The sequence below is a fragment of the Sorex fumeus genome, unplaced genomic scaffold (assembly GCF_029834395.1).
Source record: "Sorex fumeus unplaced genomic scaffold, SorFum_2.1 ptg000128l, whole genome shotgun sequence".
In the NCBI taxonomy this organism is placed as follows: Eukaryota; Metazoa; Chordata; class Mammalia; order Eulipotyphla; family Soricidae; genus Sorex; species Sorex fumeus.
The window spans coordinates 3,579,670-3,605,659 of record NW_026606185.1 but is presented as its reverse complement, the minus strand read 5'-3'; the positions used below and the strand labels follow the sequence as shown (position 1 = coordinate 3,605,659).

Sequence of the window (25,990 nt, the reverse complement as noted above, 5' to 3'; positions counted from 1 at the left end):
TGGAGATTTTTGTTAAGGCTCCCAGATACAAAAAGAAAACTGAATCAGACAACTTGTGAAGAAGAGGATAAGAACTGAAGTCAAGTTTGCTCCTCTGTCTTGCGGGATTGCTTTCCTTGGAGAGCGGTAGGAGGGGGCACACCTGGTATTGCTCAGGGGTCACTACTGGCTCGGAATCAGGACTTACTCCTGGACATGCGCCAGGGATTATATAATGACGTTCTGAAATTTTGTTCATGGATCTGATAAAACCATGGTTATAAGACCTTGGGAAACCTGGGTGAAGAGGGAAAATAGCCTTGGAAAACGGCCCTTCCGCTTCCACCTCTCAGCTAACTGTCTCAGCCACCAGAGAAAAAGCTGGCATGGGCCAGGCTGGGAGTGTGTGAAGAGAACCTATGCCAAACAAAATTGTTGTCCATCAAGACATTTAGATTCTCTTGTAGCTTCTCCTTTTTTGAGAGTGACTCCCTTCTCTGGGTCTGTTTTCAGTTTTCGCATCTGAAAGGATTGTGATCTTCTGGGAAAGAGAGAATGAGGGGGAGAGGGAGAGAGATAGGGGGTGGGGGGGGGGGGGGAGAGAGTGCCTCGGGCAAGAGAGAAGCTGGCTGGAGGCTCTATTTTATCTTCTGTTATCTCCCATCCTCAGCTTTCCCATTATTTATTCTGTGGATACCTGAGGTTTAAACTCACCAACTAACTCCACCCTTTTGCTCCTGCTGTATCAAACTTACACTTGGAGTGTGTGTGTGTGTGTGGGGGGGGGTCTTGTATTTCATCAAAAAACAATAATTTAAGGAGTAGACAAACAGTAAATCAAAATGTATTTTTGTTTAGGGACAGAGTACATACAGAAGAAAGGGGTGCAAGCATCTGTGACAGATGCCCTGAGTTGCTCTGGGTCGTTGGTTCCAAAGGTAGCTAATTCAGTTCAGGCTCTGTACTTCTGTAAGTCATTGCCCAGGACACCAGTGAGTAGGAGAGGGTGTGGGACATGCCATGCATGCTGCTCACCAGGGTACCACATAAGGGCCCAAGCACTGCCAGGACTGACCCAGTGAAGCCCCTGAGTGAAGTCAGCGGGCCTCCACGGATGACTTATGTGAGGCAGAGAGGAGAGAGATGGCTAGTTTCTCCTAATCCACTTCTGACACCCCAGCACTGACTAAGAAGGCCAAGACAGATAAATCAGCAGTGAGCCTCTGGCTCAGCCCCATTAGGGAGCCTTCAAGCCACACCTCATGTCCACTTGGTCCGCTTGCCTGGGAGTTAATCTTCACCACCTGATTGCTCAGGGAGCCTGGACACATGCTGGGACAAGGAATTGCTCTTTGCAGGAAAGGCAAAAATCAATCTGAGTTCATACCCAGGTCTTGTGTGTTGTAACTTCTTTCTTTGTGCTCTGCTTCCCCAACTGGTCAATCACCTTTATCTCCTAATCAGACCCTGTTAACTTATAAATATTGCTTTTCTCTTCTCCTTAAGTCCTTTGCATAGTTAAAACAGAGCAATGTCCTTTTTGTATGGACACAGGAAGACAGCTGATGCTATGCTTTTGAAACTTGGGAGTTAACTGACTCCAAAAGGGACTCCAGGGCATCTGTTCTCTCAATTTAAGCCTCAGTTGCCCTTACTTCCTAACACCCCCAAAGCAGGGTCCCTACGAGGGACTGGATGGACCAAGGGGCAAGCTGTGAGCTACCCTGGCATCAAAATGGGCCAGGCTATGTGCCATAATACTGTCATGAGCCAAAGAGTAACAACTAGATTAAGACCTTGCTAGGGTTAGGAAAGACTAATCTGGCCTGAGCACTGTAGTCTGAGATCTATTGTGAGATGTCCCAAGGAGAGCCACCCTACAAGCTTCGTGTATCTCTTACTATGTCCATACAAAATACTTAATATTAAGAAGTAGAATTAAGATGTTAATTAAGATGTTAATTGAGTTATTGGACTAAGGAAAGGAGAAAAACCCTTAAGTGGCATTTCACCCTGGCTGCAGGCAATCAGGAAGCGCTTTCATATGTGACTGGGCTAGGGACCTGGGTCTGTGGTTGCTATCCCCAAAGCTGGGAGATAGAGAGAGAGATTAGAGAGAGATCAAAGCGGAGTGGGAACTTGGAGAGAGGAGCAGGAGAGACAGGAGGAGATGGGAATGAGGGGCAGTGTGAAATTAGAATAAAGGGCTCAGCGAGACTGGAACAGGCGTGTGGGGCAAATGGAATAAACAGCAACTGATCACCAACCAGCTTGACTCTCGGTTCCTCCTCCACCCGCCCATGGTATCGGCTGTGGGGGAGCAGCCCGAGACCACCAAATGCGGGCGGCGAGAGAAAGCTGTGGGATTTCTTAGTAGCTTGGTGCTTACACAGGCGAGTGCTTACACAGTACACATCTCAGGAGGCAGATGCGGGCAGCAGGTGTGCTTGGCCACCGGGCACAAGCAGCACATGGGTGGGCTGAGGCAGCCATGTGTGCTCCCATTGTTGAAGTTAGCCCTTACAGGGTTTCTCCATATGGGGCTTTCTACCTAGGTAAGAGTCCGTTGCTAGAGTGGCTGCCAAGGGTGGTAGAGTTGGGATGGCCTTTGAAAACTTCTTTTCTTGACCTGTGGGGCCACATGAGGAGAAGAGAAACTTGGGGCAGGAGGCATGGGAGTCCCAGGAGGTGCAGGAGCAAGTGGGCTCCAGCTGGGTCAGGCCGGTGGCACGGGAACGCGCGGGCGCGCTCGAGGCTGGGGGGGGGGGGGGCGGGCGCGCGTGGCTGGGCGGGGCGCGGGTGCGCTCGAGGCGGGGACTGGGCGGGGGCGCGGCGCTGGGCCGAGCGCGGACGCGCGCCGGAGCAGGGCGCGGGCACGCGCGGGGCACGGGCGCGCGCGGGGCTGGGCGGGGCCGCGAGGCTGGGCGGAGCGCTAACGCGCGCGTGGCTGGACGGCACGCAGTGGGGGGGGCGCGCGTGGCGGGGCGGGACACGGGCGCGCGCTTGACTGGGCGGGGACGCGGTGCTGGGCGGGGCGAGGGCGCGCTAGAGGCTGGGCGGGGCGAGGGCGCGCGCGGGGCGGGGCGCGGGCGCGCGCGGGGCGGGGCGAGGCACGGGCGCGCGGGGCGGGGCGCGGGCGCGCGGGCGGAGCGGGAGTGCGCGCGGGCTCGAGCCCCGTCCGGCTGCCCGGCGGACCCGAGGACCCGCACGATGCGTCGCGAGCCCGGCGCGGTGGCGGCGCTGCTGCTCGCGCTGCTCGCCGAGGTAGGAGCCGCGGCCGGCGCGGACAATGCGGGACCCGTAGAGCCGCCTGTCGCCCGCCGGGGGTCGGGGTCCCCGGGACGGGCGGCGCAGGCGCAGAGCGGACGCGGGGGGCGGCCCCGGGAGCGACGCGGGCCCCGGGGTGCAGGGGGCGTGGGCCGGTTGGCCTCGAGGGGACACTTGTTGAGGTGACCCCGGCGCCCGCTGTCCGGCCAGCTGTCGAGCCGTCTTCCCGGGAGCAGAGTCGCCTCCTTCTAGGGTCAGACCCAGGCTTCGGGCTGCTAGGAGCCGGTTCCGCTCGGTGCTGGCCCGACCCTGCCCGCCCGCGCGGACCCCGAGTCCGGGGAAGCTGGTGCCCGCCGCCCACCCTTGCCTGGGGTCGCGTCATGGGCCCGCGTCCACGGCTGGCTGGGGAACAAAGGCAGGTGGACGCACCTGACCCTCGCCTCGGGATTCGGCGGACAGCCCGTGGGTGGAGGGCTCGGCCGGCTGAGGCGCAGACGGGCCGCAGCGTCGGGGTGGGCGGGCACGGGGGGGCGGCTCAGAGCCGGTGTTCAGACCCTCCCGGCTCCGGACAGGGCCCCAGCGCCGTGTCCATCCCGCCGACCCCAAGCGGGTGGGCTCAGCCGCTGCACAGACTAGACCCAGCGAGGATCGGTTCCTCCCCGGATAGAAGTTTGGTACCGTGGAAGCTACCCGCGGAGAGTTTGGAGGACAGCTGAACACCTGTTAGGCAGAACCGGAACACAAACCCAACGGACCAGAGGGGAAGCCCGACACTCGGTTGGCTCATTCCTATCCTTAGCGGTGGCGCGAACCCCGCGCACTCTGGGACTTTTCTAACTCCCGATTGTGTCTGGTGTGGACTGGTGTCTTTCTGAGGACCGAAGGCGATTTCTTTACAATTCACGTGGAATTTTGTATCTGAGATACAAGTCTGTGATGTTTTTGTCTTTCATTGGTTGCTCTGAATCTCACTAAGGTGAACAGAACACCTCTGAAATTTCCGGAATCACCCAGATAAACCTGCTTTTATTGTTGCCCACTCTCTCCTCTCATTCTGTATGTCGGAAGTGAAGGGTTTTCTTCAAATTGAGAACATAGTAATTGAGAAAATAAAATTTGATCGCATCTGACTGCCCGCTGCAACTTAGGATGGTTCTTTCTTGTTCTCCAGCTGGTTTTGTTGCACTGTTGCCGTGTTGATAATAAACCACCTGGAATTGGAGGGTTTGCTGTTGGACAGCCTCATCGTGATCGTGCAGCGAGTCTGGGGTGAGGAGTGGGTGGACTGGGTGGGGTGTATGGGACTCAGGAAGCCTTTATAAGGGAGAGGAAGGCATCTACATCTGCTGTGAGGAGGCTCTGCCTCCCCATGCGCGATCTCTTTCTAGAAACTTACCTAGCGTGCTCCCCAGAGACAGCGTATGCTTCTACATGGGGCGCTCAGATGGCCAGACTCTGTTCTATGCACACAGCAAATATCTCAGAGAGCCTTTAGCTCTAACTTTTTTATTTTTTATTTCAAATAGATGTTACAGAACTTGTTCATGGTCTCACTGTTGTTAACTGCCAGTGCTTGTGATGTGGGGTTAGACCAAGGCAGACTGGCCCAGCTCACTCTGGTCCACTGCCAAGAGGAAGGCACGAAGAGAATGAATCTAGTGACGGGGAGCTGTGTTCCCATGAGGTCAAGTAGCTGCATACCAGAACTCAGACCCATGTCATCCAGAGGATCATCTGAAATCCAGCACTTTCTCAAAGGAAGTGGTGGTTGTTTATATAACACTCCTGCACAGCAGGCTTTACAGGGTGCACTTCCTAAAACTCAGGCATGGCTTTAAGTGGAGATAGCACTGTCCCTTCCCTGCGAGGCTTATGGGTATGATATGTACCTATTTTACATATGTGTCGATACTATCGTGTATATTATATGTATCGCGATTGCAATATTCTTGCTAATCCAGAAATAGGTTTGGTTTGAAATGACTGAGCAATTTTAACATACAGCTGACCACCTGCTTAGGAGGACGTTGATAACTGACATCCAGAGCAAATACATCCTAGCTATAAGAAGAAATCAACCCTCCCCTGCCCCCTCCCCAGAAAAAAAAAACTGGTCAGGCTCTAAAACATACTTGTGAAGTGATAAAAATGTAAGAGTTGAATTTAGCCAATCTGGGAGGATTCTGGATTCTACAGCTGTGGGTGTCTGAAGCCTTCTGCAATTTTGAAAGTTGCTATTGGAGATGGCCGTTAGAAGCAGCGGTTGCTGCCATGAAGAGCTGATGTTGGGAATTCTAGACCCAAAGTGCTGTTTGAGCAGATCTCCAAGGGGCCCGTAACTTGCCCCTTTTACAGCTAATTGAATTGTCGGCTTCCCTTCTCAGGGTGTGAGGACGCCCCTGTACTGCAGGAGTGTGCAGCTGTTCAGCTGTGCAGCTGGTCAACCTCCCCAGCCAGGTGGGAGTTGGCTTCTTGAAACCAACCCTTACTACCTTTCCTTCCTGCTAATTCAGTGTCCTGTGAGCCTCAGAAGCTCCCGTTTCTTCACAGCCCTTGCTCATCCCTTAGGTTCATAGCCTAGGGTTACTGCAGAGCCATCTGGAGTCAGAAACTAAAGCAAATTGTTCTGTGTGTCTGCTTTGCCTGGTTTCTCAGTTTGGTCCCGCAAATAACAACGACTAAGAGAAGACTGGGCATATAGGTGGCGTCTTCACCTGGAGCTGTGGTTCCTATTAGACAGAACAAAGACAGCACCTTAGAAACCGGGAGTGAGAGTTTTCCAACCTTCTTCTTCTGTAGTTTAACCTGGGAGTAATTAGGCCCTGAGCACACACCTCCCAGGGGCTTTCATTAGGTTGTTGACACTTTTGGAATATACTTAGTACTGTTTGTTCCAAGACTGAAATGAACGCAGAAATGTGTAGTCAACCATTCAGTATAAAATTCCTCAGTGCAAGGGATGTGAGGGGAAGAACTGCCCTGCAATAGTGGTGTCAGGGTCTTCCTGAACCCCCACTGGAAACAGGAGCTGGGAGCCTTAGCCTAGGCTCCAAACAGCTCAACAGTATGCTGGAAATAGAATAGCTAGCTTAGTGGAGAGAAAGGAAAGGATTTTCTTAGAAAGAGTATTGGAAAGTGAACATTATCTTTTGATAGAAATTGCTGAGAATTTTCTATGTTCTATGAATTTTGATGTCCAGGAACTTTGAAATTAGAGCCAAAATTTGAGGAACTTTTATTCCCACCCCCCCATCCTGAAACATGGAATGTGGTGATCCAGAGGTACCGTTTTCTGAAACAAATCTTCTCAACCTTCCCATTCTTAGAGCAATTGAGATGAGTGCAGCATACTATTTGACTGAAAATGAAGCCTGTAGGGAGTTATTTGTCACTGAAGGCCCCTGAAAGGCTGGTGTTGAAGGAAGAAAAGCAGTATAGCAAATGAACTTTTTGGCAAGTGGGGACACCAGCTGTGGGTGTGGAGCAGGGCCAGGCACCTTAGACAAAATCTGCAGTATGTGCTAGAAAAGTCTTCACTTAGTATTGAAATTAAGTGGCATGATCACAGGATAGTCATTTTTCTTTTTGCTCCAGTAACTTATTTTATTAATTAAACTAATGTTTTACTCTAGTAATCAAATGCCCTTACCTACCCCCATTTTCCTCCTTTAGTTTTTCTTGATCTTTTTGTCTGTCTGGCCTTTGAGCATTGTAGGTTATTATATGTGTATGTTCTAAAGGTCGCAGTGCTCTATCTCCCTTTCCACTTGTGTTCAGTGGTCTCTGCTTGCCCCACTCTGGGGAGGCCAACGGCAATGGGTAGGCGGCGAAGGAAGGAACGAGGTCCAGGCTGGTTGGTATCAATTGTAGTTTATTCAAAACTCCATTCCCCTTCTGCTTCTCTCTCTCCAGCCCTCTTCATTTTCCTTCTTGCTTCCCCCTCATTCTCCTTCTGGCCTCCCTCATTCACTCTTATAGCCTAGTTTATATAGAAATCATGTAGGGTGGAGATAAAAAGTTAGGTTGAACATTAAGAAATCAACAAAGAGAGGTAAGACCACTACTCCAGGAGATTAACTCAAGGACAAAGTCTCATCTAAGGAGATTACTCCAGATTACTAGGAGATCCACTCAAGGGTGGGATCCCAATGAGCTAGTAATCCATTTAAATAGTTGTAGTAAATCTACTTCTAATATTTCCAGCAGTGTCATTCTGTGTGAGCACAGTAAGAGATATAAACATCTCATTATACATTCCGCAATCCTCAGGCCGGGTTAGTCTTCCTAGTCCCAGCAGGGTCCTAGTTTCGTCGTTACTTACTTTGGATCATGACAGCATTTGTCCATGATCATGCCCTCAACTTATAGTTGAGTATCGTGGCGCTTTGACCTGGCCATTTTGATGCCAGGGTAGCTCACAGCTTGCCCTGCGTCCATTCAGTCCCTCGTCGGGACCCTGTTTTTGGGGTGCTAGGAACTAAGGACAACTGAGTCAAAAAAGCAGATGCCCAGGTGTAAATATTATTGGAGTCAATCAACTCCCAAGTTACAAAGCATAATATTAACTGTCATCCTGTGTCTATACAGAAAGGTAAACTTAAACTCCCAAGTTACAAAGCATAATATTTACTGTCTTCCTGTGTCTATACAGAAAGGTAAACTTAAATTTCTTTAAGGTAAACTAAGTTCCCTGCAGCAAGGGAGAAAGGACAAATCAATGTTATCCTACAATTATCCATGGCTTAACTCCATATTGTCTTTTTCATAAAATTTCATGGGATGTTGCATGTTTGTGTCACTTGCAAGATCATTTTGTAGTTCATTTGTTTGTTTTTGTTGGGGGGGCACATCTGTCAGAAGTCAAGATTTACTCCCAGCTTTGTGCTCAGTGATCACTCCTGGCGACGTTCAGTGAACCATATCAGGTGTGGTGCATTGAGCCTACGCTGGCTTGTGCAAGGCGTTAAGTACTATCTCTTGGCAGAGATGCAGTTAATTTGTGTGGTATTTTTGTATATGTCTTATGAGCCTCCAGTGCTCCTGAGGTTGTGCAGCTGCTTGTAGGTTATAGTTATGGATTATGGGGTGTCAGGTGTACCAGGGAGCTCTTAAGAAATGTAGTGGTGACAAAGTGTCCCTGATGCCATATAATCTCATCAATGGCCAAGATCCAGAGACTGTAACTGAAAGCTCCCAGAAGAGCACTGCAGAATGTCCTGACCCTGTGCCAGACTGTCTTCACTGGGGCACCTTGTAGGGGGACAGGTTGAGTTTCCCTGCCCACCCCGAGCAGAGCCCTGGCAGCTGAAAACCTCCAGAACTCAACCAGTGCCATGCCCAAGGCCACTCCACATGCTTGGACAAGCCTCACTCAAGATGGGCTGAAGCTCACCAGAGAGTGGACTGGCAGGAAAACCCAGGTATGCGGTAACCTGTGCCTGAGATCTCCAATCCTGCTGGGACTGGGACTGGAACTGGGCCACCTCCACCCAGGTCCCCAGTTTTCAGTAGCTTGGCAGTCACACCCACAAATTGCCCCTGGGCCAAGTAATCTCATCAATGGCCAAGACCCAGAGACTATAAACCAAAGCTCTGGGAAGAGAATGACACAGAATTTCCTGGACATTATATTCTATCTATAACAAGCACTGCTCTGTACTGCACTGTTCTCCCATTGTTCATCGAGCTGCTCGAGTGAGCCCAGTAATGCCTCTTTTGTGAGACTTGTTGTTACTGTGTTTGGCATATCGAATCCGTCATGGGTAGGTTGCTAGGCTTTGCCGTGCGGGCGAGATACTCTTGGTAGCTTGCTGGGCTCTTCGAGAGGGGCAGAGGAATTGAACCCGGCTAGGCTGGGCCGGCTGTGCACAAGGCAACCGACCTACTACTGTGATATCGCTCTAGCCCTATACCAAGCAATACAAAACAAATCTTCTAACATTGCCTTTTCAGCAGGTTTGAGTGGTGGTGGCACACACCTGGTTATGGTGCTGGAAATCCAAATGTCAGAGACCTGTGATTGCACTTGGGCATTTGGGGCAGTGACAGGAATTGAGAGTTAGGACTCATTGGCCTCAGGCTTGCATCACAGGTGCCTTTGCACCTTCTTCATCTATCCTTGAAGCCCCAAATGAATTTTTTCATGTTTTTGGGATAGGTACCTAGGGCGAAATTGCTGAATTATATGGTATGTACATTTTCAGCATTTTGAGGAACCAACATACGAATGCTCATAGATGAGTTTACATTTCCAACATTTTCCTGTACTGGGCCTGTGTATGTTCACAAAATATTTGTGGGCTCTCTCCGTGTGCATTTGGTGCCCATGAACCACTTCCCCATCCCTGCCGGCAGCTGCCATGAGCAGATGCATGAAGGAGGGAACAGGCCCACCAGGCTGGTTGGTGTTCAGTTGCCGTTTATTCCAATCTCTGTCCCGCCCTTTACTCCATTCTCTCTGACGCCTGTTCCAGTCTCACTAAGCTCCCTGTTCCAGCCTCACAATGCCCCTGATTCCCGTCTCCTCCTGCCCCCATGCTACCAACGGTTTCTTTCTCTGTTCAGAGATTTTTTAAAAGTTTTATGTTGGGAGTCGGGAGATATTACAGCAGGTAGGGTGCTTCCCTTGCTTGCAACTGACCCACATTCAATCCCCCAGCACCCAAGATAGTCTCCTGAGTAACATCAGAAGTGAAGTGATTACTGAGCACAAAGACAGGAGTAAGCCCCGACCACAACTGGTGTGTCCCCAACCCCCAAATTCCATGTAGTCCTAGTTATTTATTTTTAACATTTTCTTTTCTTTTATGTTGGAGTTGAACCCCCACACCAAACTTGCTATAGCCATTATTATGTAATATTTTTAGCATTTGTCTTTTCTATGTGTTTTATGGTCTCTACTCTTATATCTTAGTATTTGATCAGTTTTGGATTTATGTATAAATTGTGAGGTACTGATTTAGCTTTATTCTTTTTTTTTTTTTTTTGCTTTTTGGGTCACACCCGACAATGCTCAGGGGTTACTCCTGGCTCTGCACTCAGGAATTACTCCTGGCGTGTTCGGGGGGACCATATGGGATGCTGGGAATCAAACCCGGGTTGGCCACATGCAAGGCAAACGCCCTACCCGCTGTGCTATCGCTCCAGCCCCTAGCTTTATTCTTTTGCATGTGACTAATGAATCAATGTTTTAAAACTGAAAATCATTCCAATGATTTTGGGGCTACAAAAATAGTACAGGGGTTATGGCATTGTCTTGCATGTGGCCAGCCTGGGTTTATTCCCTGGCATCCCACATGGTCTCCTGAGCACCATAGAAATATATTCCTGAGTGCAGAGCCAGGAGCAACCCTGAGCACTAACAGATGTGGCCCCAAAAAAACAAAAACAAAATATCATTCTAATAATTTATATCTAAACACAGAAATATTTTTCTAGTCAAGATTTTAAAAGAACTCTTGAATAACCTTGCATTTCAATAATATTTAGATTCTTCAACATTTTATTTCTCTAAGCTCTGATTAAGACAGTGACAATGATATAACTAGCATATGCTGATATATTACTACTATTTTCTAAGTACTTTTGGGGGAGGGAGTTGAGCCACACTCAGCAGTATTCAGGGCTTACTCCTGGCTCTGTGCTCAGGGATCACTCCTGACAGTGCTCAGGGGACCATATAGGGTGCTGGGTATTAAACCCAGGTGTACCGCTTACAAGACAAATGCCCTAACTGCTATACTATTTCTCCTGCCCCTAAATACATTTTAAAAGAAATTTATAATTTCAGATGTTCTTTTTCCTCTTTTCCAATTTTACTGAACTATATTTAATAAGTATAAGTAGTGTATGTTTAAGGCATATACCTATACATATGTACATTTGATATATAGATATATTTGATTATGGGAATTAATTGCCACTATCAAGCTGATTAACAGATTTATCACTTCACAGTAATATTGTATGTGTTGAGAACACTTCAAATTGATTCTCTTAGCAAATGTGAACTATATAGAACAATTCTGTTAGCTGTAGTTGCAATGTTATAGTCTGCATAACACTAGACTTCCAGATTCTATTCATCTTTCATCCTAACTGAACTTTTATACTCATTGAATAGTTCATATTTACACTTCCTGTTTGGCAATTGATTCACTGGCAGGCACAGTTCTCCTCTCTGTTTTGATGAGTTTGAGTTTTTTGGATTTTGCTTATAAGTGAGATAGTTTGTCTTGGTGCAGTTGACTCATTTTATTATTCACATTAGCATAAAGTCCTTCAGGTTCTTCTGTATTGTCAAAATGGCAGTATTCCTTTTTAAGGTTGACCAGTACATCAGATTTTATTTTCTTTATTAAGTCTCATCATCACTGGATTTTTTTTTTTTTTGCTTTTTTGGGTCATAATCTGGCAATGCACAGGGGTTACTACTGGCTCTTCACTCAGGAATTATCCCTGGCAGTGCCTCAGGGGACCATATGGGATGCTGGGAATCAAACCTGGGTCAGCCGTGTGCAAGACAGATGCCCTACCTATGGCTCCAGCCCATTACTGTATTCTTAAGTTGCTTTCTTACCTATTCCATGGCCTTTTAAACTTTTGTGAATAATCCTATGATGAACATATGTGTTCAGATATCTCTTTAAGATAGCTACTTCTTTTGCAAATGTGCCCAGAAATGGGATTGTTATATTACATGGTAGTTCTATTTTTAATTTTTTTGAAGAATTTCCATACTCTTTCATAACAGTTGTGTCAGTTTACATTCTCATTAATAGTATTAAAGGGGTTTCCTTTTTGTTATACCCTTTATGAAACATGTTATCTCTTGTGTTTTGGTAATAATCTAAATACATATGCGATGATTTTTAATTGCCATTGTGATTAGCATTAGGTTATCTTAAGAATAGCTTTCCATGTACCTGTTGGCCACTTGTATTCTTTGGAAAAATGTTTATTTCTGATACTTTCCCTTATGTAGATTGTCATTTTTCTCCTCTAGTTATATTCAATGTATAGTTTGGATCTTAACCTCTTACTAGATATATGGTTTGCAATTGTTTTCTCCCAATCTATTATCTTTTGATTTTGTTGATTGTTTTGTCTTTGCCTGTACAGAACTTGGATGTAATCTCAAAACAATTATTGCTTTGATCACTGTCACTGTATCACTGTCATCCCGTTTTTCATCGATTTGCTTGAGCGGGCACCAGTAACATCTGCATTTGTCCTAGCCTGGAGATTTTAGCAGCCTCTCCTTACTCGTGCTTCCCAATGGAGCCACATTGGAGGCTCTTTCAGGGTCAGAGGAATGAGGCACATCATTGTTACTGTTTTTGGCATATCGAATATACCACAGGAGCTTTCCAGGCTCTACTGTGTGGGCAGGATACTCTCGGTAGCTTGCCTGGTTCTCCGAGAAGGAGAACTAGACTATAAGAGGTACGCGGCCTAGTGCTTCTGGGGGCTTTGTTTTACAGTCTCTGGATCTTGGCCATTGATGACATTTCATGGCACCAGGGCAGTTTGTGGGTATAACTGCCTAGCTACTGGAAAATGGGGGATCTGGGTGGAGGAGGCCCGATCTGAGCAGACTTGGAGATCTCAGCCCCAGGACCCACACACTTGGGTTCTTCTGCCAGTTCCTTCATATGTGAGGCTCGTCCAAGTGTGTGGAGAGTGGTCTTGAGCATGGCTGTGGCTGGGTACCAGAGGTCTTCGGCTGCCAGTGCTCTGCTTGGGGCGGGGAGGGAACCTCAACCCACCCACCTCTGAGGGGCCCTGGTGAAGACAAGCTGGCACACGGGCAAGAGACTCTGCTTTGATATCATATAAAAAATAGTAAAATGTGCTTTTACTATCATATAAAAAAATTAATTGCCTGATCAGTGTAAAGAAGCTTTACTGAACCCTTCTGCTTGCTGATCTGCCATACCAGATGAGGCTTGCCACTGGCTGATATCAGAAAGCCTATTCTGGAATGGAGGTCAGAATCTCTTCCTTCCTGGGCAGTTCTCAGCAGCCTCCACGTCCTACTTCTGCCATATTAAGACCCACACTACAGCAACCAGACTGCAGCTGTGCAATAGATCTACTCAAACAATTGTTCTTCATGTCATTCTGTGAGGACAGACAGAGGGTACAGAGAGCAATTTCCAGCTTAATCTCTCAGTATCTTCGGGGGTGGGGTGGGCTGGGAGAGAACCACAAAGACTCACTCCCAGCACAGCAAGAACACTAGAAAAACAATTCACATAGAAATGAATTGAGGAAAACAGATAGAAGCTCACGAAGCTCATTGAGCAAAACCATCATCATTGAAGATATAAACCAGTAACTCCTCAGAGTGTCTTTAGTGACACTATAATGAGGATGTTCAGTGGTTTCAAAGAAATGATAGCATAGGTAGTCAGCAAAGCACAGGAAAGTATGAGAAAAAAATGAAAAAACTAGAATTAGAAATGACAGAAATAAAGAACATGGTAGGTGATATAAAAGAGATCAATAGGAGCTCTGAGTAGCAGTATAACAGAAGCTGAGCAAAAGATCAAGGACGCCCAGGATGAGATGGAGGAAGTCACTAGGTAACAGCAGTAGGTGGGAAATGGTCTGAAAAGAAACAAACAGCACACCAGAGCACTGTGGAATGATTTTAAGAAGAGCAATATAAGAATCGTTGGAATCCCTGAAACACAAGAAGGCAAATGTGATGAAGAAACAACAGTTAAAGAAATCATTGATAAGAACTTTCCAGAATTGAGGATTTTTGGGCACCGAGATCCAAGAGGCCTAAAGGGTTCCAGTTAAAATAGACTCAACTAGGAAAACTCCAAAAGACACATTGTACTTAAAATGACAAAATCCAAAGATAGAACAGAATGTTGAATGCAGCAGTATTTAAAAAGCAACCGTATATGAAAGAAAGCTGGTAAGACATGCAACAGATCAAATGAGACTATGAGCTAGAAGAATATGGAAGGCTATAGTAAAAAACTCAGTGAAATGAACACCTCACGAAGAATACTCATCTAGCTAGATTATCATTCAGGTTTGAAGAAACTGTGCAGAGTTTCAGGGACAGGCAACAGCTTGGGGAATTTGTACTTGTGAAACCAATTTTGCAAGAAGTATTAAAAGAGCTCCTTTAAAGGACAGGAGAAATTTTCCATCATGTGGCAATGAGTATAACACTAATGGTGCATATGCCTGGCAAACTACGCATGATGTATTCAATATGCCAAACACAGTAACAAGAAATCTCAAAATGGAGACGTTACTGGGCCCGCTCGAGCAAATTGATGAACAACAGGAGGGCAATGTTTGACAGTGTTTGGACTACTAGGATTAAGAAAGGTTAAGAACATATAGCAGTTCTTCATCACAAATTGACTTTTATTTATTTTCTGATAATCTGCCATTTCTTTAAGTTTTATTGGACGAAGTAAAATGAAATAAATTTGTTACATACATGCCAATGTGGAAGGCGAGGGGGTGGTAGGGAACCTGGGCATGTTGGTGGAGATGGAGGGGACATTGGTTGTAAGAATGTGTGGACTCATTTGTGGCACATACATACATATATATATTTATATAAATATAAAACATAATATGAGAATAATGCCCAAGGACTGCGGGAGCAAGGGCCACGAGGAATGGTCCACTGTTGGAAACTTGTCACAAGTGGTGGTAGGGGAAGGGCAGCTAGGAAGAGAAGGGACCACTACACCAAAGATAGATGGAATTGATCACTTTGGACTAGAACTGAGTGCTAAAAGTAGGTAAAGTGACACACACAATAAACTTTCAGTACCTGAAACCATAGTCAATCAGTCTTGATGGTGCCATTTCAGATGGCATGTTCTTTATTTCTGTCATTTCTAATTCGTAGTTTTTTTCATTTTGATTCTCATACTTTCTGTGCTTTGCTGACTACCTGTGCCATCATTTCTTTGAAACCACTGACCATCCTCATTATAGTCTCACTAAAGACATTCTGAGGAGTTACTGGTGTTGTTTATATCTTCAGCGATGATGGTTTTGCTCATTGAGCTTGGTGAGCTTCTATCTGTTTTCCCCAATTCATTTCTATGTGAATTGCTTTTCTAGTGTTCTTGCTGTGCTGGGAGTGAGTCTTTGTGGTTCTCTCCCAGTCCACTCCAAGATCACAGATGCTACTGGGCCGATGTTAAGTGTTGTGAGGCTTTTGGCAGGTAGGTGTAATTCTAGGGTACTGTACAATGGGACTGGTGCCTAGTCACAGGGCTACTTTAGTTTTGAGATTGGCAAGCTGTTTACTGGGTCAAAAACTGAGTGCCTGGAAGTTGTAACTGGCTGCAAGACTGAGATAAGCCTGGCTTGAGCGAAGTCCATAGAAGGACAGGGCTGATGACTAGTAACCAGAGTGCTGAACCTCCCATCTTGATCTCTTTTGGTCCTAGACTTCTCTGGACTTTTGCAATGAATTCTAAAACCTCCAGAAATATTTTGTTTGTGAATGGCTGCCAGATAGGGGAGCAGATATGTGAATCAGGAAATTCCTTTTTTTTCTTTTTTCTTTTTTTTCTTTTTGGGTCACACCCAGTGGTGCTCAGGGGTTACTTCCGGCTCTGCACTCAGAAATTACTCTTGGCAGTGCTCAAGGGACCATATGGAATGCCAGGGATGGAACTCTAGTCTGCTGTGTGCAAGGCAGACAACATACTTGCTGTACTATGGCCCCAGCCCAGGCAATTCCTTTTCTACCATCTGATTGATGTCCTCCTAAATGTTTTAAGCACATGGCATTTATCTCTGCAACCTTCCTGAGTTCACTGTTGCATTTATGTATGTTGTCTTATGACCCAAGTGAGTTCAGATTAAGAAACTAGTGTAAGATTAACTATAGTTAGTTTCCCAACCCCATCTACTTCAGTCTTTGTTTGTAAATATGCTTCTACACCTCAGCCCCAAGTATATCAGTTTATATCATAACAATTTCTTCTCTGGATTCACCTGGTTTGACTTGAAAGAATTTTTTACTGAATGGTTAACGTTTAGAATCTGAAATTTAGTTGTGCTACTATAACTTGTGTATCTTTTTTAATGTAAATCAGGTGTGGACAACTGGAGGATGGGAATTCTGTCTCATAGTATCTAGAACAGATAAGCAAGCCCAGGACTGCAAGCTGACTCAGGATTAAGATTCCTTGCTGGGAAGGCTTTGTGGTTCTCTGGGAAGCATGTCCTTTCTTAACTCCTCTGCCCCACCCTGGTTAGTAAGATTGCAGTCTGTGACCAGCCTGTGTTTTTTGACCGGGCTGGTCAGGGGCATTGACCAGGCTGTCTGGGGGTAAAGAACTACAGAAAGAGCCTGCAAATGTGCTTCTTGTGTTTGCTGGCTTTTTGTTTTGTAAATGTGGATGTTTGATTACTTCATAGCAGGTTGGGAATTTTTTGGCACACAAATCCATTTTCTTATTGACATGTACCAATTACTATGAAAGAAAAATTTACTGGGGAATATTTTAGAACACATAAAATGGAAAACAAACTAGTGGGGTTTGGTTTATGGGCTGTTTTCGTTATTCATTAATTTATATTTATTTATGGGTTTTAGTTTTATTAGTTGAACTCACAGAAAGATTTTTTTTTCTTATTTTAAAATTAGCTTATAGTTTGGGTCACATAATTACTTTTGGTTTTGGTGTCCATAGTTGCCTCACCTCTACCTTATTATCTACCTCCATTCTATCCTTCACCCTTCTTGGCATTCTCAGTTCTGTAATCTAGGAACAAGGGCTTGCCCACATTGATACCTCTATCCCCTTATCTTATTACTTGATAATGCCACAGATAAGTGAAAACAACTGGTATTTGTCAGGGAAGGATTTTCAGTATACCAAGTCTTTTTTTTTTTTTTCTTTTGAGCTCACACCCGGCGATGCTCAGGAGTTACTCCTGGTTCTCCACTCAGAAATCACGCCTGGCGGTGCTTGGGGGACCATATAGGATGCTGGGAATAGAACCCGGGTTGGCCGCGTGCAAGGCAAACGCTCTCTACTCACCATGCTATCACTCCAGCCCAGTATTCCAAGTCTTTTTATCAGTAGGATTATGTCTTGAAAGCACTTTGTAAGTAGGAATTATTTGATAAAGATTTGGATTTTGGGAGTAAAATTTGCCTTTAGAATTTATGTTCTTAGAATAGGGCTGGTTAAATATAGGTAATTTGCCATTTCCACTTTTTTTTGGGGTGGGGGTAGGGTACCTCATAAATATGCTAAACTTCTAATCTCCATCCCTGTACCTCACTACTACTATTTTAATACTCTTGTGGGGCAGGGAAATGAGAATGAGGCAAACCTAAAGAGGTTTTGATACTTTGAGGCATAGGAAAAGGGCCTTTGAAAATATTACATTGAACCAGAATTATACCACTGGTGGCTCACAAACACTAGTTATTTACAATCTGGTTTATTTATTTATTTTTTTAGTTTTGTTTAATTTTTTTAAGGCACTGTTGTTTACAAAGTTATTCATAGTTGAGTTTTAGGCATGCAGTATTCCTCTACTAGAAAAGAAATTTTCAGACCAATTTCCCCAATGAACATCAACACACACAAAAAACACAACAAAATCTTAGCAAACCAAATTCAACAACCTTTCAAAAAGATCATGTAGGTAAAAATCATGATCAAATTGAATTCATCTTAGGCATACAATGGTGGTTTCACATATGCATATCAATTAACATAAAACCACAGCAATAAAAGAAAAATGGAACGCTGGGGATCGAACCCAAGTCAGCCCCTTGCAAGGTAAAGACCCTACCCGCTGTACTATTGCTCCGGCCTCCCAGCCAGTATCATTCTTGAGGGTGAAAAACTTCAGGGTGAAGGCATTCTCTGTGAAGATTAAGCAAAAGACAAGGATGTCCACTTTCTCCAGTCTCTTAGTTGCCATTATCACTGGTGTAAGATGGTATCTTATTGTTGTTTTGATATGAATTTCCCTAATAATAAGTGATGATGAACACTTTTTCACATACCTACTGGCCATCTGTATGTCCTCTTCATGGACATGCCTGCTTCCCTCTTGCTCCTTTGATTTTGTTTTGGGACCACACCTGTTTTGGGACTCAGATCTTACTCCCAGCTCTGTGCTCAGAGATCACTCCTGGCAATGCTTAGGGGACCAGGGACCATATGTGGTGCCAGTGATGGAACTCAGGTCAGTCTCATGCAAAGCAAGTACCTTATATACTCACTATACTATCTTTCTGTTCTCTTGCCATTTTTTGATGTATTTATTAGGTTTTCATTTATTTGGGTGCCACATCAGGAACCTCAGAGTTTACTCCTGACTCTGGGCTCAGGGATCACTCCTGTCAGTGCTTTGGGAATTGTTTCTGGTGCCAGAGATAGAACCTGGGCTAGCTGCATGTGGGAAAGCACCCTACCTGTTATACTATCTCTCCAGTGCTTTAGTTTTTTTTGTTGCTGAGCTTCTTGGGTATTTTGTAGATTTTGGAATTAGCCTAATAAAGATAGACTTTTAGACCAATAGCAAAGAATTGAGTACCTAGAGACTCGAGCGGGCCCAGTAACGTCTCCATTGGAGACTTTGTTGTTACTGTGTTTGGCGTATTGAATACGTCACGGGGTGCTTGCCAGGCTCTGCTGTGCGGGCGAGATACTCTTGGTAGCTTGCCGGGCTCTCTGAGAGACTAACCCTCAGATTTATGATTAGTATATCTATGACTGTTACTGTGTTTGGCATATCAAATACATCACGGGTGGCTTGCCAGGCTCTGGCGTGTGGGTGAGATACTCTCGGTAGCTTGCCAGGCTCTCCGAGAGGGGCGGAGGAATCGAACTCGGGTCGGCCATGTTGGCTGCGTGCAAGGCAAATGCCCTACCGCTGTGCTATATCTATGACAAAGGAGCTGGGTACATTCAGTGGAGCAAAGATATCTTGTTCATCAAGTCATGCTGGGGAAACTGATAGCCACATGGAGGGAGGGAGAGAGGAAGAGAGAGAGAGAGAGACAGAGAGAGAGAGAAGGATGAAGGCAGGGAGAGAGGAGAGGGAAAGAAGGATGGAGGGAGAGAGGGAGGGAGGAGAGAGAGTAGATCTGTATCTTACACCATATACTCGCATTCATCCATAGCATATGAAAGACAGTGAGGAGGGCAGAACTCTCTCCAGGATCCTTACTTCAGAGATGTGTTCGTGATTTTATTCTGGGGGCAAAGATAATAAGAACAAAAGTAAATGGAACTGGGCTGGAGCTATAGTACAATGGGTAGGGCATTTGCCTTGCACATGACCAGGCTGGGCTCAGTCCCTGGCATTGCATATGGTTCCCCAAACACCTTCTGGAGTTATTTCTGAGTGCAGCACCAGGAATAACCCCTGAGCCTCACTGGGTGTGACCTCTCAAAAAATAATAATAAAAACAAAAAAGGAAACTTGAGATAAAATAACAAGACACCCAGCCAAGTGAAAAAAAAATCATTTCACAGAGAGATTTAATCTTGCCACTGAAGTGGGTGACCACAGCTTCACTAGAATTTCTTATCTGTTAGTACAGTGATATGTCCACTTCACAGAAGTGTGTTGAACCTGAAAGCGAAGTCTTTTATTGAAGGTCAATAAAACAAAATGTAGTTCTTTCCAGATTTTATGTGGAGAAACTGAGGCACTAAAGGCTGGTGACTGTTATAAACCGGAGCTGGTGTTTGAGGTGGGGAGACAGCTGTAGCTTTTGCTCTCAACACAGAGCCTTGCACTGTCCCATCTCCTACCCCTTCCCTGACATTCGTCACAGCTTCTATGTTTTGCTTTGTTCATTTTCTGTGTTACTTCTTCTCAGTTTTCAGATAGATAAATAATTCAAAAAATTACTTTGTAAAAGTGCATTTCTCTTAGCTGTTGTACAACAGCTGTTGAGTGTGCAGTGAGTAATGGTGTGCTTACATTCTTTTGAGTGAGTGTTTTTCTATCCCGAGGGTAGATTCCCAAAAGTGGAATTTCTGAATTGTATGGCAACGTAGATGTTCAATAACAGGTGAATGGATCATGCAGTTGTGGTTTCTATCTACACAGTGGAATACTACGCAGCTGTAAGGAATGATGAAATCATGCAATTGGATGTAAGGAATTATGAAATCATGCCATTCACTGCAACATGGATGGAACTGGAAGATAAATTAAATGAAGTAAGCCAGAGAATGATAAACAGGATGATATCACTTATACATGGTATTTCGAATACCTAGATGAGGAAGTGCAATATTTTAAAGGTGGGGGTGACTAGCTCACCCTTGGCCCAGAGTATATGGAGAAGGAAAGAAATCAAGAGGTGGGGGGGGGGGGGGAGGAGGAGAAGAGACAGGTGAGAAGCAACGGGATCAAAGAGATTCAGGGGCATTGGTGATGTTAAGGAATGGTAGAGCTGAATAGCCAAACCTCAGCGTCAGAGGCACAGAAATGATGAAACACAGATATTAACAACAAAAGCATAACAAGATGTTTGTCAAGAGGGCAGGTTGGGGTGGAGGGTAGGAGAGGAGCATGGGGAGGAAGAAGCTGACTCTGGTGGCTGGATCTGTGCTGGAACATTGTACATCAGAAACCCAGCTGTGAGTAAATATAAATCACAGTGCTTTAACAGAATTTGAAAAAACGTTTAAGTGTTTTGTCTGCGTAACTCAGGTTTAAGATGCGTTTTTCTTTGGGTTTAAAAGCATGTCGTGATGAACGGATTGATTTGGAATCAGCGTCTCTTTGGGAAGGTTCACCTTCTTATCTCCTCGCCTCACCAGGCAGGATTCCCCTCAGCAACTCCTGTATCCTGTGGGCTAATGGCATGCTAATTCACCAAAGGACACTATAAACTAAGCTAATGGTGGTAGGAATCTAAGGTCCACTCATAGATTTCAAGCAGAAAAGAGACAGATTAGAGTACCAAGGGCTCGTACAGGCCAGCAGTAGAGTACTGTGCACAAGGAGAAGAACTGGCATTGAGCAATGGAAAAAATGGAGACCTGGAAGGTGCATCCTAGAAACATATAGGAGAAGAACCAACAGGAGTGGATGAGGACTGCAGAGAGGGCTTCTGGGATGGTGCTGAGTTTTTGCACCTAAGATGCCATCAAAGGCTGATCTTCGTGCGGCAGATATGATGTGTTACACAGCTGCTGTCCACACAGAACCCCCGGCCCAGCCCTGCCTTGCTCTTCACCTTCCCTCCCTACTCTCTGTTCCCAGTGGCTGCGTTTTGCTTTGATCCTTTCCCTTTATTCTACCTTTTACACAGATTCCTGTTCTAGAATATGTGTGTGTTGAGGTTGTTGAATTGAGGATGAAAGAAGGCTTCTGTTAGGATTGATGGAACTCGCTGTTTTTGCTGGTACCCTCAGTGTTTGCCTGACTAGTCTCTTTAACAGAAATATTGAAACCAAACTCAAAATCATTAGGTTTAAGCTGAATATTATTTGCTTTGAAGTACATAAGCCCAGGAGTTTACAGTCAGATGTAGCAATCTTATCGATAGCACAGCGGGTAGGGCGTTTGCCTTGCATGCAGCCAACATGGCCGACCCGAGTTCGATTCCTCCGCCCCTCTCGGAGAGCCCGGCAAGCTACCAAGAGTATTCGATATGCCAGACACAGTAACAACAAAGTCTCCAATGGAGACGTTACTGGGCCCGCTCGAGCAAATCGATGATCAACGGGAGGGCCTTTACCTTTTATACTTAAATATTTAAGTCTTTTCTTGTGCTCACTTTGGAAGCAGTTCTCTTACAGAAGTCTTTACTGGTGAGAGTTCTGTCAGTCTGTCCTGACTCATCCCAAGTGATGCAAAAAATAGAGATGAAGGGGCCCAGAGAGATAATAAAGCGGGTAGGGTGATTGCCATGCATGTGACTGACCCTGGTTTGATCTGTAGCAACCCAAATGGTCCCTTGAGCCCTCCAGAAGTGATCCCTGCGCATAGAGCCAAGAGTAAGCCCTGAGCACTGCAGGGTGTGTCCAAAAGCAAATAAAAATTGGAAATAAAATTATATCCCCATCAAATTCTTCTACATGGTAGAACTAGGGATTACGGAGGGGGAGAACCCTATCCCCCCAAATCCCTACTTTAAAAAAAAGTTTTTTAAAGAGCTGTTTAACAGATGAACAATGCTTCTGGGTAGAGAGATAACACTGGAAATGAAGAGATGAGATGTAATTAACTTCTTTGTCTTTACTATTACTCCTGGATGTTTCCAAGATTCATTTATTTTAGGAAGATGACAGTTGTAATTAAGTTGTCAAGACTTTGTCATTTTTGCTGTAGCAACAACATGGACACCCAGATGGAAGCTCTAATCCAATTTAGACTACGAGGGTACAAGGGGTGGCACCTGGCTGCATGGGTTTCTTAAACTGCGAGCACCCAGCTACATTTATAGCAAGTAGAATGTTTACTTCTTTTTGGGGATACATGCACAGCCTAGAAAATCCTGTATCCATCTCCGTTAGGAGATGTCACCTTACTGGGCTGAGGGCAGTTAGTGATTTAGACACTAGGTGTTTCTTGGGAGAATTGATTTCCTGATCACTTTCTACATGAGTGAGTCAGTATGTGTCTCCTCTCTTAGGAGGGGGAAGTTGAATCCAATGATCTAAGGTCTCCTCATGTTTTTAGAAGTGGTCTAAGGTGTTAGGAAAAGGACAATTTTGGAGTCAGACCAGGCTGTGAAGCTGATGCAGCCTTTCTTTGGGGGCTTATCCCTTAGCTTTCCAAATCTTCATCTGTCACAGGAAATCATCTCTTTTTTGTTTGTTTGTTTTGTTTTTGGGTCACATTCAGTGGAGGTTGGGGCTTATTTTATTCTTAGCTCTGTGCACAGGGATCTCTCCTAATGGTACTTGGTGGGACCATAAATGGTACCTGGGATCATAAATTGGGGTCAGCCATGTGTCAGGCAAGCGCCTTAATCCCTGGACTAGTCTTTGGTCTTGGGAAATCATCTTATCTTGCAGGAGCTATTCGCACTTAGAGATACATGCGAGTGTGGAGGCTGCTGTCTAACAGCATTGCTGTCTTTATTCATTGACATTTGCTTTTTGACAGGGACAGATACTGAATTAATGATGGAAGTGTGAAAATGGTATTGCCCTGTTGGTAGAGTGTGAAGAGAAACAAACTCTAAAGGGCAATTTAACCTTCTTGGAAAGAGAGCATTGTGAAACCAACTAGCTTGTATTCCTTCTCAGCAATGAGAAGGAATACAAGCTAGTTGTATTAAAAAAAAAATGATGCGTTTGTCTATGTCATCTGGTACTCTAGATAAGATGGCATGCCTTTCCAGGTAGTGCTTGTTCAGAACCAACAGAAGCATCATACAACTGTGATATATAAGGATTAAATTTTAGTTTCTCTCTGCTTACCGTGTACTCCTCTGAATTAAGAAATGCTTTATCTTGATGCATTGTTACAGTGATGGTAAAGTTAGAAACATGAGCAGATAACTAAGGACAGATAACCATGGAGGCATCCAGGGACAGGAGCTCTGAGTGGCCCATTCTGGGAACCAGACAGAGATGAATAATCATAAATCAGAAAGCTGACCAGAACAGAAGGGTCAAAACTCATCTGTTGGACCTAGGCAGGAAGGGGAGCAGGACCATCAAAACAATTAGTAGATTACTAAATGTCTATGAAATCTAAAGCAGTATAGGAGAGATGAAGTCATGAAATTTGCTTATAAGTGGATAGACAATGCTAAGTGAAATGAGTCAGAAAGAGAGGGACAGACATAGAAGGACTGCACTCATTTGTGGAGTATAAAATTACTTAACATGAGACTGATACCCAAGGACAGTAGACACAACTGTCTACTGTTGTGTATTATTATCCCATAGTTGGAAGCCTGCCTCATGAACGGGGGGAGAAGGCAGCTGGAATAGAGAAGGGATCACTAAGAAAATGATGGTTGGAGGGATTGGTCGGGATGGGAGATGTGTGCTGAAAGTAGTTAATAGACCAAAAATGATGGGCTCTCAGTAATCTCAGTATTGCAAACCATAATGCCCAAAAGGAGAGCGGGGGGGATTGTCTGCCATGGAGGCAGGGGGTGGGTGGGAAAGGAGGGTATACTGGGGAGATTGGTGGTGGGGAATGTGCACTGGTGGAGGGATGGGTGTTTGATCACTATGTGATTGTAACGCGAACATGAAAGCTTGTAACTGTATCTCACAATGATTCAATTAAAAAAAATCTAAAACAGTGGTAGATACTAATCTTTGTTATATCTTCGACAAAGATTCCCAGTAATGAGGGCCCCCTTTTAAGTTCTATGTTGTACTTCTTTCCTCAAGGTGCCCCAGTGCATTGTCACCAAGTAACTAAGTGAGAAACCCCATTCTTTTTCTCTTTTCTCCTTTTCCCCACAGGTATGCTATGTTGCTAGGAAGCTTCCTTTTTAAAGTGCTCTGTACCCCTGTTCTGGGCTGCAGTGTCAGGTGATTGCCCTGTTGTGATCTGTGTTGATGTTAAATAATTAAATCTCCTTGATTTCTCACCTTAAGATGTTTTTGGTGTGATTAAGTGAACTGTTACAACACAATCACTGTGGGGGACCCCCTGCCAATTTCCTTTCTTCCCATTTCTTTGGTCTCTAATATGGCTCCCAGCTCTGTCCTTCTTACTCTTCATCCTTTGACAACTCAGCATGATTTGGTATATGGTGTTCATTTTCTCCCATACTGTGTTTTTGTTTACCTGCCTAATATATACAGAGGGAAAAACAAACTCTTCCTCCACCTCCCTTCCCTTCTCCCCCACTTATTGTTTCCTAAAGGAGAAAAGGAGAAATAGAAGCCCCCTCCTTCTCTCTCTCTCTCTTTCTCTCTCTCTATAACTTATATGTATACATACACACACACACACACACACACACACATATATATATGTAATTTATTTAGACTTTTGCTTGATGGGAGGGAAAATTGACCTTTGAGGGATGCTTTGGGGAATGTTCATAATCTGATTTGGCATGAATTAAATTTTGTACTGCTTCAGCTCATTAGTACATTTTTCTCAGTACATCTAAACAGAAAGGTAAGGCCCCTGTAAATGTTGGATTCTAATGGTTCCTATCCTAATATTTCAGGGCAGTACTTCATTCTGCCCCATCATAAAAATCCCCATCAACTGTAGACTGATAAAACCATAGCAAGCGTGGCAGAGAGGGTTAGTCTCTAGATATAACTTCTGGATTGATCAATGAAGTTTGTAGGTAATTGCTAATCTATAATTAGCAAATTAACTCTGCTGAGTGAAGTGTTCCATGAGCTGCCTTATTACTTTGGGTCATGCTGTCCCGTCCTTCAGGATAATTCTCTCTATCTGTACTTATGTTCTTATTTCAATAAAACATCCTCCAAAACCCAATTTGATCCTACAATACCAATGTTATCTTTGACTTTCAAACATCTTAGACCATTGCTTTATTGTAAAAAGAAAATCATTGCATTCTAATTATGGAATCATTGGGAAGTAGAGAATAATTAGGAAGGGTAGAATTGCACTATGAAAGCAAACTACATTTTGGCCACAGTAACAAATACAATGGGAAAGACTAGAAGGAAAGCGTTATATGATATAAATGGTCTTAGCACCCTCCCTGTTACTCTCAGACCATTTACATTTCATGATGTTTTCCTTCTAGCCTTTTCCATTATATTTTGTCATTGTGTTCGTAACATGTTCG

At 44.8% G+C, this 25,990-nt stretch overlaps 1 protein-coding gene across 1 annotated transcript in view; it reads left to right on the top strand.

Annotated features, from left to right (window-relative positions):
- Window positions 1–3,119: 3,119 nt before the first annotated feature.
- Window positions 3,120–25,990, top strand: part of VOPP1 (VOPP1 WW domain binding protein) — a 101,248-nt gene continuing 78,377 nt past the window's right edge. The window contains exon 1 of the mRNA XM_056138143.1: window positions 3,120–3,243. Coding sequence (XP_055994118.1) covers window positions 3,190–3,243 — 54 coding nt within the window. The 5' untranslated portion in view covers window positions 3,120–3,189. The remainder of the gene's footprint in view (window positions 3,244–25,990) is intronic.